The sequence below is a fragment of the Phasianus colchicus genome, chromosome 3 (assembly GCF_987193195.1).
Source record: "Phasianus colchicus chromosome 3, bPhaCol1.hap1.1, whole genome shotgun sequence".
In the NCBI taxonomy this organism is placed as follows: Eukaryota; Metazoa; Chordata; class Aves; order Galliformes; family Phasianidae; genus Phasianus; species Phasianus colchicus.
Window position 1 is genome coordinate 43,308,005 of NC_143438.1, and position 15,227 is coordinate 43,323,231.

Genomic DNA, 15,227 nt, shown 5'->3' on the forward strand with positions numbered 1-15,227 from the left:
TTGTTTTTTGCTGTTTTCTGATCCCAGGGTGCTCTCTGCAATGCTGCTGCATATTGAGACTGGTCCTGCTGTTTTGCTTTTCAGGTTGGCCTCAAGGTCCAAATCTGTGGATAAGTCACATGAAGAGCTGCAGTTTCCCAAAGAATTAATGGAGGACTGGAGCACGATGGAGGTGTGCGTGGACTGCAAGAAGTTCATTTCAGAAATCATCAATTCGAGCCGGCGCAGCCTGTCCCTGGCCAACAAGCGAGCCAGGTTAAAAAGGAAGACACAGTCCTTCTATATGTCATCGCCAGGAACCTCTGACTACCGCCCCTCTGAGAGAACTATCAATGAGATCTGAGCCTCGTGCCTTTTTCTTTGCTTTTGTCTTCATGAGGTCATCGTCTGTAGGAGAGGTCACCAAAACAGGGTTATCCTTCCGTTGCTTCGTTTCACTCGACTGGCTTGGATCTGCATTCAGTCACAGAGTTTCCTACTGCCATGTTTTCCAGAGTTGCAGAAGCTGTGTTTTTATCTGGACAGAATGACATGCAGCAGGTCAGCTGCTCGCACTGGGAGAAAATCAACAATTTGCAATCGTTGCCTCTTTTGTATGCACGCATTGAAACTAGAAAGCCTTTTCTTGCTTTCAGTCTTTTTTTTTAACCATTCTTTGAAGCATTTTCTGGAGTTGAGCTAAAACATGTGCTTAACGGAGAACCCGATCTAACAAAGTCAGTGCTAGCACAGTAGCAAGCAGTAAGTCATATTGGCATTACCAAGCTAGTAATGCTCACATCCTGCTTTCAGAGCTCACCAGGCACTGGTGTGAGTGGCTGTGCTCCGAGCAGTCCTTCTTTGAACCATCTCTGTTGCTCTGAGGTCATTGTCTGACATGTGACTGTGATGTCTGGGCCCTGGGGCAGAAGGTGTGACTGCTCATCATGGGGCTGCTGCTCTTTGACGCCTCAGTGCTGCCCTGGGTGTATCTGGGAAGGTTCCAGGAGTGCACTGCCTACTTGAATGTGTGATGCCAGGTACTGGTGGTAGTGAATTCCGGTGGTAGGCGGAGTTGTACAGCGGATGGGGAGGATGGGAAGCAAGAGAAGCTCCTGGTGCTACTGGAGCACCTGTAGCATTGTTCCTTGGGTTGCTCAGGGGACAGGAGGGCAGATGTGTGCATCTTAGCAGGCACAAATCCCACTACGGCTCTGCTGGCAGTGTGCCCACCAAGAGCCCCATTTTTGCTGGGGCCATAAGTTGGCTGCAGGGACCCATGTTTTGCTGAGATTTGGGGTGACGCTGTCCCAGATTGAGAGCGATCTCTCATTTCCCCCCCCCCTTGATTCATTCTTTTTCCCTCTTTACTTTGCCCATAGAAGAACACCAGGCCACTGGGTGAGATGTTCCAACGACGCTACCCTGTTAGCTGACACCATCGCATGCTTTTTTGCACTTTTTTTTTTTTAAGTTGAAAAACTTTTTTTTTTAATGCAGGCTTGACCAGAGTTTAGTCTATAATTTGGGTCTGGATCATTCTGGTGTTTAAAACTAACATAGTTAAGTTGTTAATACTTGAAAATCAACTACTGTAACCTTTTCATATATTTCTAATACTCTGAGGCATATTTAATATCGCTATAGCAGTGTATTATAGGAGGACATAGCAGAAAAGTTTCAGATCTATTTATTAACATTTTTACACTAAGGATTAATTATGAGCAATACCTCAGAGCTGCACGGAGCAGCGGGGCTGGATCTGCCCCATGGATTCCAGCAATGTGTCCATCCCACAAGGACCTCGTGCTGGCAGAGCCTGGGCAGGGCCAGCACCACCATCCGTACCATACGTAGGTTGATTTGAAAAGCCCCTTACACCTCCACACAGATTCACCCACCTGTATTTTTCTTTCATTGCCGCCTTGGGAAATGAGAGTTTAGCAGATAGAGAGCAGTGGCGTGAAGTGAGCCATGGGCAGGCAGGCAGGAGGCCAGGGCTGCCTGAAGCCACTGCTCCACTGCTGCTAGGAGAGCCCCTCATCTCGGTCACATCTGCACTTTTTCTCATTCCTGTGCCAAAAGCAGGCCTCGTGTGTTTGCTGCATTGTGCATCAGGAAAACTAGGCTGAGAGAAACGCATGAACTCTCGCTCTGAATTTCCCTGCTGCTATTCTGATCATTTTCTCCTGGAAATGCCCTGGCCACGTGCTCTGCTTGCTCCAACTCCACTCCCCCTTGGCAACGCAGGCTGCTCAGGCCCAGGAGTCCCGCATGCCCCTTTCCCCCTTCACAGGGCGTGGGGCAGCACCTGGCAGCCCCCAGGCCTCGGCCCACCCCCAGCGCCGGCCCTGGGCACCGCACAGCGTCTGTGGGCCCAGCGCCACGTTGGTATCGGGGTGAAGCTTGTAAATACATGTAATATATTTATTGACATTTAGGAAGCCTCCATCAGTCATGCAACAGGAATTAACTTTCCACAAAGTTTAAAAACAAAAAAACAAAACTATTTATACGCGTGTTGGCTGTTACCTTCGTTAGAGTTAATGCTTTCAGCCCCTCCGACAGTCTGCGCTCTGTAGGCATTTTAGAGTGAATTACTGCTGAACGTGGGGCAGCACGGTCAGCTCCTCCCAGCAGTTTTTAAAATCTCCTTATTTTTGTAGCTTTGTTATGATGCCCAAGGTCTGTCCGAACGTACCATGGGGGCCCACGGAGCTGAATGGCACACAGCTGTGTAGCCTGGGGTTGGTGCTGCCGCTGCTGTGATGGCAAGCGGGGCTTGGCTGCAGTGCTCCCATGCAATACACCTGACCTTGCAAATGCTCCTGTGACTATATCATTTCTGGGGGCGGTTGGTGGGCTTATTTCTCCTTTCCCCGTTATTTTCTTTATAGTGGGAGGGATGGTACTGGGTGAAAATAAAATGCCTTTCCATTACAGTCTTTGTTTGTGCTAATTCTTCACGATGGAGCAAATGACAGTTTCTGTCTTCTTTGCTGTACTTTTTACAGTTTTGTGAAGAACAGGCAGCCTTTTCCTCAGGCAAGGGTTTGTTGATGAAAACAGCTGAACACCATTGGAACAGGGGCTGGGAATTAGGGGAAAACACTTGATGGCCCATGAGAACAGCACTGACTGCCTATGCAGCCCAGCAACAGGGCAAGTCGCAGCCAGTCACTGCACGTGACACCAGCCTGTGTTACTGCTCACTGAGGCAGCCAGCAGACCCAGATGGAATCACAGTGCAGACAGAGGGCAACCACACACCACTGAGCAGCGAGACAGTGGCTCCCTCTGAGCTCTAGGAAGCCACAGCCTTGTCCAAGTGCTCCTGAGCACAGAGTAACTGATGGTATTTCTGAAGACAGCTCTGAACACTGACAGCCCGTTTTGTATCTGGAGTACACCCAGAAGGTTTAACCGAGGCTGTCCATTATTTTAGATAAAGAGTACCATGGCATACAGAGACACATTGCGGACTCCTGGCCATTATAGCTCACTATCTAAGGAGATATAAAATGGTAATGGTGCCACCGACTGCTCCACTTGGGGATTTCAGTCAAAGGTATACAAGGACAAGATGTGAAATCCCAAAAGATTTTTGCCCCAAAAGGTAAACTCCATCAGTAATGGAACAGGAGTGCAAAGCAGCATGCTTTAGAACCAGCTCTGAAGAGTTAGGCTGAACCCAGAGCTACCAACCCAGTAGAGCCAAGGGACAGGACTCACGTGGTCAGAGCAGAAGTGGAAGCTCTGTATGCAAACCTCAATGAGCAGAAAGCAGAAGAGTAAAACTCTCCACAGAAGCTTACAGAAAATTAAGAATCACTTCATCTGCTACACACCAAATCCCACCTGTACGCACTGCCAGCACGAGCAGTCACAGGGAGAACAAGCCCAGGGCTGCAGGAGCATCACACATCCCAAAGGTGATGTGAGAAACATCAGTGCCCTCCTGGCTGCATAAAGGCTGCCAGGAGCTAGAATTGACCTCAGGGAGAAAGCAATCTCCTTCCTCCCCAAAGGGGCTTCCCTCTTCCTTTCAGCTCAGAGCCCAAGACAAGGTGCTGACCCGTGCCAAGTGGAGGGCAGCAGAGAAGGAAACATCAAGCACTTCGCTGTCTAGATCCTGTAGCACGATGTGGAGAGAAATCAGCCCCAAACCTACAGCAGGGAAGGGAAACAGAAAGGAGATGCTGCTACACAAGAGGGTAAAGATTTGTTCTGGAAGAAGGAAACAAAGGGTGAGGAAAGAAATTGATCAAACTGATGCCCAGCTGTACTGATCCAAAAAGCACAGCAGCCAAGTTTGGCTCTGGGGACAACAAAGGATTCTTCCGGGATGGCAGATAGTGCTGGGAGGTGCCATATGCACATCATTTATATTTAAAACAACACTGAGCACATCTGGTGTAAGAAGCAGCTTTAGACAATTCTTCCTCTGAACTAAATCAATACATGAACATCAAAAAAACTTCTCTGTTGCCTCACAGTTGAGGCTTCATCATCTCCCATAAGCACTATGGGAATGCTGCAGATCAGGTTTCCACAAGCACACACACTTACTCATCTCCTGTTCTGCTCAGAACTCTGCCATCACTGCACTGCCCTTCCTACCAGAGGTCACTGGGTGCTGGGACAGCTCCTGCAGTCCTTACACAGGAAGCAGCACCACTCCCCTGAGAAGTGCCACAGCAACAATGAGCAGCAAAGCCAGCCACAGTACATCACAGGAAGGAGCTGCTACCAGGTCAGGGTCTGACGTCCTGTGCCCAACTGAGAAAGGCTTTAGGTCCACAGAAGAACAATGCAAATATTAGCTACTCAAATAATTGCTAATCATGTAAATTAAGTTTCTTTATTAGAACCATGTCATTTACCTAGACTATACTTACATCCAAATTAATGTTCACTTTCAAGCTAAACAGAATACAAAGTCTGAGATTTCCCTTAAGCACACAGACATTCTAAATTACCAGATCCAAACAGTGACCAACATTTCACCTTTTTTTTTTTTCAAGAAGCTCCTCATGCTCTCACAGCTCCCTGAACACATGCTTGTCACCTGAGCAAGTAAACAACTTTGCAACATTTATCTATCTCAGTTTGTGTGTGCACAAAAAAATAAAGTAAAACGCCCCAGCAGAGGGCTATCTAAGAAACACCAGCTACTCTCGGACCAAATACAAAAGCCTTGTGAACCTCAGACAAAAGCTGGAACTGGTACCAGTAAGTATCTCTGCATATTTTCAAAGAGGCAATCTCCACAATTACTGCAGTATTTTGGCAGACAATCAGAAGCATTTAAAGCGTTTCTAAAAACATTTGTACCAACGTGGCAAAGTGTTGAAAAAATGCATTACAGCAAAAATTAGTTGTTTGTAGAAAGTGCTTGAAAAGGAGAGCCCAACTGTTCTTCCTGTGCTCTCTTCTTCCCATCTGCAGCACAGAAAACACACTGATGAAGGATTGCCCCTTGGATTTCAAACTTCTCATTTGAGCTCTTCATTTCTTGCAGCCGGCTCTCCCTCAGCTAAAAGACTGCAGGAAGAGCAAGAAGCAGAGAACAGCAGAGCCTCTTTGTTCCAGCAGCCTGCAAGCACCCTCTTATAGATAAATAACCCACGTGTTCCACAGCCCCTCCTGCTCCTGTTCTGCTACTGAGGGGAGGAACTTGGGAAAGTTAATAAATATGAAAATAAATTACACCCTTCTCCCCACAAAGTAAGAAAAAAGAAAAAGCCTGTTTAGGCAGATAACATCAATAGAAACTCTCTTTGGATATAAACACCTAAGAGGTAAAGCATCTGTGTGTCACATTCAGACAGCACAGTAAGCAACATAACAAGAGTCAGCGCAACACAAGTTTCAGCTGTAGGGGATGATTCTCTAGATAGGCATCTTTAATTCTAGAGTATCATGCTCTGTTTCACGTAGTTTCCTTTAAATAGTTTTAAGAGTACAAAATGGACAAAATCTAGTGCTCTCAGCTCTTCACAGAACTAATGCTCATTTGGAGAACCCTTAGTAAACATGAGTTCTTTTCAAGTTTGAGTATGAAAAAGATGGTATAAAATATAACACACTCTCAATCTTTGTTACAAAAGGCACATTTAGGCAGATTTAAATGTGCTGAACGTTTTGTTATCAGTGTTGAAAAGAAATCATTTAAGTGAAAAGAGCATCTGCAGGAGGTCAGTGTAATCTGCAGTAGGTAAAGGGAGCTGCTCTGGTGATGAAAGATGAGGTTACCTTCCCGCTGATCCAATATTCTTATAAATATATAAAACCTACGCAGATGAGCCTTGGAAGGGCCATCAAGACAGCAGTCTGCAGAATGAAATGTTTCAATCAGTTACTGGGTGTGTTTTTGGCTTCTATTTCTCTGTGGATGCTGCTGCCATGGCTGGTTTTATGCCCTCACGCGTTGACTTCAGCTCTTCCAGTTCTGCGTTCAGTTTGCTGATCACCCACTCCAGGGCATCCCGGCCCTGCCAAGGAAATAGCAGAGTTTAGGATTAGAACAAATACCGCACCACTGCTCGTGTTTATAGTTTTTCCTCTGTCAGACATAAGACTAGTTTTAAAATTCCCCATTCTCCATGGTTTGAAATGGGATTGTATTGATTATTTCTCATCCTACTGAAACTTCGCTACAAAGGCATTTGAGTAATCCATATGCAGGAGGTAAATGCAATACTGGTGTGAGCTCACAGCAGCACCTATGCAAAAAGCCTCATTCAGCAGTTCAGTTCCTGTAAGTAAGAGAACTGCTATTTCTACTGTCTGCTGCTCCCACCGCCTTAAGAAGACCAGTAAATTTATGGAAGAGTCTGCATATTGTTCTCGTACTCATTTATAGAGCTGTATATGGACAGTTGTTGAGAAGACCCAGGACAAAGAAAGATAGTCTTCAAGTGCTCATTGAAATAGCAACAAATTGATTTGAATTCAAGCTAGAGTTCAAAGAGATGGCCTTGCACCAAGTTCCACTAAGCAGCATAAAGCAAGCTGATGCAGAGACCGCAGCTGCTTCTTTTCTATCAAGGGACATTCAGCTCTCAGAATGGGTAGGGCATACCTCAAAGCCTGGAACTGACAGCCTGCATTTCAGTAAAAGCAGTAGAATTCAGCAAAATAAGCACATGAAAAGTCTTTTGCTTTCAGAAAACCCTGTAGCAGCTGCACCTCAGGATGAGCATGCAGCCACACAATTAAGAAAATAGAGAAGCACCTCAAACAGCTGAGCACTGGGCTTACGTGGCAGGGTTTTGGTATCAGGGAGCTGCAGGGATGGCCTCTGTGCAGAGCCCAGCAGTTGCCTTCTGTCAGAGTAGTGCCAGCTCCAGCTGCCCCAAAAGGGACTTGCTGTTGGCCAGAGCTGAGACATGAGCAACACTGGTTTGCTTTTAGTTTCTCACTCTTCTCACTCTTAGTAATAGGCAACATTTACATTAATCTCCCTACACTGAGTCTGTTTTGGCTTCAATAGTAATTGGTGAGCGATGCCCCTGTCCTTAACTCAGTCCTTGAGCCTTTTTCACCGTATTTTCTCCCTTTCTTCCTTTGAGGAGTGATAGAATAGTATGATGGAGTTCAGCTGCTCATCTTGGTGAAACCACCACATTAAGTCCAAGCGGAAGATCTTGGAGTTCCACAGTCTCATGATGACAGCTTTCGCCAAAACAAGCAGATGGGATCAGCCCGAGAAAACATGAAGGCTTTTTTTTCCTAAAGAGAAGCCAAGATACCTTTATCATTCATATCTTACTAAGAGTAGGGAGTAGAAAGCATGGCAAGTAGCTGGCACCCTCTCAAGTCTAGTCTGAAGCAAAGGCTCTGAGCCCAAAGAGTCTTCAAGAGTGCAGGTGTTCCAGGCTCCTGCTGGGACTGAGGAAAAGGGGTGAACCTCCTCTCTTCTCACAGAGTTTTGCTCTCAACTCCGATATACTGTTTTTATTGCATGCAGGATAGGTGATACGATGAACAAAAGTTTAATAATGTGCCCAGAGCCTATTTCTTGTGTCCCTTCCAAACCACTAAGCATGAACGAGAATCTGTATATAACCTTGTATATAACCAAATAACCTTGAAAACCTCCCAAAAAAAGAAAAAGTCAAAACAAAGCCCACACACATTCTTGTGAAAATGCTTTGTGCGGCTAGAAATGTTATTCTGGAATAATACTGAAAACCCAGGTTCAGGGTGCAAGATCTAATATATTAAATGAAATATAGTTTTACTATGAATAAGAGTATATTTGTCTCAAGAGTCTCATCAAGCTGAGTCAAAGGCTAACTGGTTTTCTTCAAGTTCTTTGTATCAAGAGACTAACAGAATAAACACAAAGTCCTTACAGAGAGAAAAGCCACCCACTTAACAAAACAAAGTGTTCAACCCTTGGCCAGCTTTAAACTGTCCAGTATGGCTTGCTGGAAAAATTCCTTAGAAGAGTATGAGTTATTTTGTGAGCTTTTTTGCTTGTACACCAAACTGACCATCCCTCTGCAAGTGAATATTTGAACAATTTCTATACCCTGTGCAAGAGCTGGGAATAGCAGCAGAGCTCGTGTAGCAATACCCAGACAAAAGCAGGCTACTGTGCAGCAACAAGCTGTAACTAGCCATGAAGGAGCTGAGCCCAGCGCTCCTCCAGGAACAAAGCTGGGGTGGAGGGAAGGGATCACCTTCCTGCAAGTGTATGTTGGGTATTTAGATGTCAGGTTAAAACGTCCTTTCTTAGATGACACGCTGGCACAAAGAACTCACTAAGACAGCGAGGACTTACATTGATGTAATCAGGCAAAGAAAGCTTGTCAGAAGGTCAAACAACTTTGATGTAGATAGAAAATGCTCAGTAGAAAAATTCTGAGGTTCTTCTCAGGCCCTGACGATTAACCAACCCAGTCATGTCAATAAATATATTAACTAAAATGTTAAGACAAAATTAAGTGTTCAACTAGAGTACAAGATATTTCCTTCAGCTTGTAAGACTATCTAGGTCTATATGTTCTTCCTATGCTACATGCTATAATTTGCAGCTAAGAAAAAACTTGTGATATCAGCAAGAATATCCCAGAAGGATTCTGCATAGGAAATGAAATTACAAATCTTAACAAGATGTAAAGCCTCCAAGCATTGTAGAACTACCCAGTTTAAAATAAAAACTAAGAAATCTGACAGAGGATTGTTCTATAAAGTTCATATTGTACAACAATATTTGTGGTAAGTAGCTCATTAAGCAGGCACATTCATAACCAAGCATGCATACTCATGTTTTCATTGCATGTGTTAGCAGTGTGATGGGTTCAGTAGACCAGATGCTACAGGTGTAGATTTTTTGGTATAGCTTAAGTGACTGATAAATGCTGAGCTTCTGTGGTTGACATTTTCTAGAGAAACAGCCATAAAAGCTTAGTGGAATGAGAACATAAAAGCAAGCACTCATTGCATACACTGATCTCAAAGTAAGCAGTAAAAAAAATCCCTGTGTTGTTAACAAAGAGAAGCAACAGAATGGATTAAAAAAAAAAAAAAGGAATTTTATTAATTGAAATAGAAGATAATACAGGAATGACAGAGACAGACTTCACCGGCTAGTGGAAAGAAAACCATCCACAGAGGTATCAGAAGCAACTATACTCTGTCCTCCCAGTCTTGAAGTCAGCTTTTGTCATAGTTGCATAGCTGAGGGGACACATCACTACCAAAAAGAAGACAACTAACAAAAGCAATGAAAACCACCACGGGAATCTGGTATTCTGCCAGCTTCAAACTCTGTTCAGATTTCCATGGAAATTGGCAGAAGGGCAACGATATTCCTGAGACATAAGAAAAGCAAATCCAAATTCACTATGTAAAAGATTACCCTTGCTAGGCAATCTGTTTTAAGAAAGCAATGTTATCAATTTCTGTTTCATTTTTGTGATGCCAATTCCAATCACTGAACCATGGATTGGTTCCCTCGGGTACCTGTTTCACACACTGAAATCACAGGGAGCGAAACCCAAACCAATGTTTGGTAGAAGAGCTCCTTGATGTGCCTAGCTAGCTGCAGCAGTGCTTCCACTTGCAGCTGGAGCACAGGCTGTGGCTGCAGCAGGTTTGCTGCCCAAGGACATGAGCACAGGTTAACTAACTGATCTATTCTGACCTACTCTGCAATGAACACGTTTGCCATTCCTGTACGTAACGTATATAAAACATACATGCAGGTTAATTCAGGACGTTCACATCACGACAACTCATGCACACATCTGCTAGAGAGCTGAAATGCTGTACCAAGAAGAATGCTGGCATTACCACTAGTTAGTACAAACTGTAGATGTGGAGAACTGCTAGCTTAGAGCGCTTTCAGAATTTTGAATTATCCACTCAATAGCATCCCACCCCTGGAGTAACACAGAAAAGATTGACAACATGTGGCAAAAGATTTGTTCATTATCAGTGCAATAGTAACGCATCATCTGCCTCATTCCCACCTCTACCTCAGAGCAACATCTCAATACTTCTCTCTGCACTTTCCTATTTTTTAAGAACAACAGTACATTTTTCAACATCTGTCACGAAGCTGTAGAAAGGTGCTAAGGATACAGAAGTGTAGCACTGCATGCTAGAAGAGCCAGTGATAGCAGGCTATGTTACTGGGTAGCAAAGACAGGGCTGCGACTACTAACTCCTGCTAAGGCTCTAAAGAGACTCTTCAGTGAAACAGGCAGGACAAGATGATCTTTTTTGTTTGTAAGAAGCTTGTGAGCCAGCATGTTATCTGAAAATGGCAGAACAGAAGAACTTCCACTAAAAAAATTAAGCTTTCACCGCAGGTGGCACATGAATACATAACATTAAATCCTCCTTCTCTCAATTCAATAGAGCTAAGCAAATTTGACAGATGGGAGGACTGCTCTTAAGCATGCCCAGTTGATGTGGCCACTCCAACTAGGTAGTGCTGTGCTAGGCTGAAGTGCAGCTGTGAGCCAGGGTCCAGACTACCATTGCAGGAACAGAACAAATACTCACACAGGCTTTTATAGGAAACTGAATGGGAAGAGGATTGTAATTTAACCAAAACACACTTCATTTATGACTGTCAAACACAGAGACTACTCAGTTTATGTTACTCACTGGTATCTAAAAATTGTCACTCCTTCCTCATCCCCCAGTTTTCACCTGTTTTCCTCTGACTTTTATAGAAGCACACGGAAGGGGCTTCCCCTTCCCTGACCTAATAGGTTCATGACTTCAGTCATGCTGGCTTACACTGCCTTCATCAAGCATCTCTCCCAGGGGCAAAGGGCTGGCCAAAGCACAGGATCTCTGGCCTAACAGAAGTTGCCTGGGCCAAATTCTCAGTGTGCTGAGTCTCTCCCAGCAATGCAGACCATATGTTCACACTTCAGTGGCACACACATCCTGGTGTTAGGCAGCAATGCCTATACATGTCCACCTACTCCACTTCTTTCCCACCTCTCAACCTTCCCCAAAGAAGAAGCACAGAACAAACTGTTTGGAATAAGCACCCTTGAAACTCTGCCTGTGCTGAAGTTCAGCTCTGTGGCTGCAAGCCAAATAGAAAAGGCAAGCGCAAGACAGAGGAGTGGGTGTAGTGTTACCTACAAAGGCCTCTGCAGACCTGGCATTATTTTCAGCCAAAGGCAAAGAGACAGCTTAATAATAGATAGGAACTGGAGCAACTCACAAAGAAGCCCAGAAAATATGCTGGCATCAACTGCTAACCCCAGATTTAAAAGGCAGAAAAGGAAGCTATATCCATCCACTATTCGCACTAACTCCAGTAAACGGGTGGCTACTGTTTAAAAATGTACTTTGAAAAACAAAGACAAAACAAACTTAATAATATGTGTCTGGGATTTGTAGCTGTAGTATGCACATATAGAGGTTGGTTTGTTCTGATGTGCAGTTCTAGGTGGAGAACAAAGATTTAGGAGTGAAACCTTCTCATCCTTTGGTAAATTATGTTCTACTTCCTGAGGTACTAGAAAAAGTCAGTTGGAATTCTGTGCACAAAGTTTAGAGAAATTAAATATAGTACTCAGCACACACGCTTGACAATTACTATTTTAACAAAAGGAAAGGTGTGGGTGGAGAGAGAGAGAAAAAACTGAAGAATATGTACCTTTCTGGCATTGGAAGATATTGTGTTTGCCATTAAGCTTTCCAAATAACTGCTCAAGCTAATGCCTTTGACAGTAATAATTGCTTCTTGAGTTAGCACAGTTCTGTAAGAGAATAAAGAGAAGTTAATACTTACACTGAATTTGCCTAACATATTTTCTCCTATACACGAAAAAGCACACAAATATCCTTACTTACTTTTCAGGGTTTTCAGGATGAGGTGTGTAAACCAGTCTCTCATCAACAGACACCAAGTTTGTGAGGGTAATCTTAAAGAGAAAAAAAGATGTGAAATTCTCACATCCCATCTTTCACTTTTGTATTACTGACAGCACTGTTAAGTAGCAGAGCACTCCATTTAAAGGCAAAGACAAAGCAGCAGATGCAGAGTATAAAACCAGAACACAGTCAATAAAAAGACCTATAAAGGGCGATGCATATTGTCCTATCATAGATGTAATTGTATCAAAGTTCCTATTAACAGTAAACTGCACAAACAGCTTTCCATTTGCTCTCTTTTAAATGTCAAACCATATCTTGATTTATGGCACACAATTCAGAAAGGCTCTTTAAGACCAAGACCACTATGACATTATTCTGAGTGTACCAACAATTAATAGCAAGGAAAGCAAACACCTTTTGTACAAAGACAAGGCTCTCTCCATACAGACAACTCTACTTCAAATCTCAGAGTTGCAAGTTCCCAGGATAGCAAAACACAGCATAATACTTCATTTACACTCGTGGAGAAAAAGGCATTTCAAACTATAAGTTTTGTTGCAAACAGTAGTGTAAAGCAGAACACGTTATTTGCTTTAAAGTTGAAACATCGTGTGCATCCTGAGAAAGTCTTATATTAAGAGAATCACAAATCCTTGATCTCAAAGGATTCCTGGGAAGAAGGAAGAAAAAAAAAAAGGCACCTGGAAATTGCCTCCTTCTGTTGAAAGATGTAAACTCATTGTCACATTGTTAAGAGAGACAAAATATCTAATCTCCCTCACTAATTACCAGAAGCTTCTTAAGCTGTCACTCACATTAGTTGAGCAAAGCTCCATCTTTTTTTCCACTGGATCCACAACAGAATGTTCCTCAATGTAAGTCAGAGTTCTACTTGTTCCTAAAATCTGAAAGTGAAGAAAGGCAAAAAAGAAAAAAAATAATTAAAAAGTTAAGTACAATTCACAAACACAAAACCACTGCTACCTGTGGCAGGACTACAGTGCTATGTTGCATCAGTGATACAGAGTGACACAAGACCAGCTCAGAAGGCATGCACAGACAGGCTGCATATTGCAGCCTACAATGCATTCTTGCTATGCACCACACTGATTACAGCTTACGTGATATCTGTGGATGACATTCCCAATAAATCAAGTTTTTACTTGGAATTCAGTGCCAGTTCACGTGACGACACAGAAATGCATCACACCCTCAATAAACCGTACCGCTTTTACAATACTTGGCAATCCCCATTCTGTGCTGAGCAGACGGTGGCTGTGCAGCCTCCCCTGGTTGTCAAGGCTTCTGTTGAGGACATCTACTCCTACTACACATGGGTTCATTGGGTTGGGGTACTTTCTCATAGCAGCTTTGATCACTGTATCCCAGGGGTGCCTGGAGAAAGAAGAGGAGACAATTATTTATGACTAGTTTGGATTTAATTGCAAGCATTTGGGAACCCTAAATCAGGGCTCCAGCTTTCTTAGCATGGCACGTACTGCACATCTTCACAAGCTCCCAAATATCCCTTCAGAATTAACTGATGCTTGGAAAGACCATCAGGAAGTGTTAGTACGCAAACAGGAAAACAACATATATTCCTTTATGGAGAACAAAGAAAGGAATGATTAACCCATGACTAACAGAAGTAAGGGCAAAGGGCAACAGTCACAAACAGCTACATGTGACGTTCCAATTAGCTATATAAAAAACATAGCATCAGGGTGGATGACCACAGAGTTTGCTGAACCTCCATCCGCCTCCAAACTCAACTGACAAAGAAACCCTGCAGTCAAGTCAGCCCTGCTCTGAGAGGGAAGCTGGAATAGGTGGTTGCCAGAAGTCCATTCCAATTTAAATTCTTCTGTAATTATAAGTGCACCAAATAAAAGAGAACAGAAGTTATCAGCTTGGAGTTGAATTTGACTTAAAAAAAAATAAATAAAAGTAATCAGGAAGTTCAAAATAAAGAAACAGATTTCGAGAAACCACACCACATTGGGGAGGGCCTTTTTATAAGGGCAGGTAGCGACAGGATGAGGAGAAACAGCTTTAAACTGGCAGAGGGTAGATTTAGAGTAGATATTAGGAAGAAATTCTGTACTGTGAGGGTGGTGAGACACTGGAACAGGTTGCCCAGTGAGGCTGTCAATGTCTCCCCACCCTCGAAGCACTCAGGGCCAGGCAGGATGGGGCTGTGGGCAGCCCGGTCTATGGGAGATGCCCCTGCCTATAGCAGGGGTTGGAGCTAGATGATCTTAAAGGTCCCTTCCAACCCACGCCATTCTATCCTTCAGTTAACGACTCTGCTGCCTTAAGCCCGTGCTCTCCCTTCTACTCCCAGCAGCTCGTTAGCACGCATTGCTGTTACTCTTCTCAAAACGGAACTGTTTCTATTTCAAAAGTTCAGAGAGCATCAAGCTTCGGTAATCGCAAACTGCCGGGTGGGGAGCAGCCCCACTACGGCAGGACGGCGGTTCGTATCTCTTGTGGCGGGAGCTCTGCACGTCCCGACATAACGACCCAGCACAGCGCCCAAGGGACGCCAGCCGGCGCACGGGACGCCTCCACGGCCGCCGCCTGCCGCCTCGCTTCTTCTCGCCTCGCAGCTCGCGGCTCGCTCGCTTATCGGGGTAAGCACAGCTCCCTCCCCCGCCATTTACCGCCCGCTCGCCGCCCCCTACCCGAAGACGTGCTCCGAGCTCCAGATTTTCATGGCCGCCGCCGCTGTTTCCTCAGGCGGAGGACGCGGCGCGAGCTCTCCGCCCGCAGCACGCGCCGGCCGGCAAACGGGAGGGCGGGGCCTCGCCGCGCCGGGGAGCGTCACGCGATGACGTCACCGCCCGGCCGGGCGCTCCCTCAGGCGGAGCCTGGCGCGGCCCGTCTTC

The 15,227-nt window shown here is 44.6% G+C and overlaps 2 protein-coding genes across 5 annotated transcripts in view; one reads left to right on the forward strand and one right to left on the reverse strand.

Annotated features, from left to right (window-relative positions):
* The window catches only part of SPIRE1 (spire type actin nucleation factor 1), a 125,120-nt gene extending 122,118 nt beyond the window's left edge, over positions 1-3,002 (forward strand). For all 4 annotated transcript variants that reach the window (XM_090137348.1, XM_090137349.1, XM_090137347.1 and 1 more), the window contains one exon: positions 85-3,002. In XM_090137348.1, coding sequence (XP_089993474.1) covers positions 85-343 — 259 coding nt within the window. In that variant the 3' untranslated portion in view covers positions 344-3,002. The remainder of the gene's footprint in view (positions 1-84) is intronic.
* Positions 3,003-4,814: 1,812 nt separating this feature from the next.
* Positions 4,815-15,217, reverse strand: PRELID3A (PRELI domain containing 3A). The gene is made up of 6 exons (XM_031588990.2): positions 15,024-15,217; positions 13,566-13,734; positions 13,155-13,244; positions 12,316-12,386; positions 12,119-12,221; positions 4,815-6,473 (listed from the first exon to the last, which is right to left on the reverse strand). The coding sequence occupies exons 1-6, from the start codon at positions 15,053-15,055 to the stop codon at positions 6,360-6,362; spliced, it is 579 nt and encodes a 192-aa protein (XP_031444850.1). The 5' UTR covers positions 15,056-15,217; the 3' UTR covers positions 4,815-6,359.
* Between the last annotated feature and the right edge of the window lie 10 nt (positions 15,218-15,227).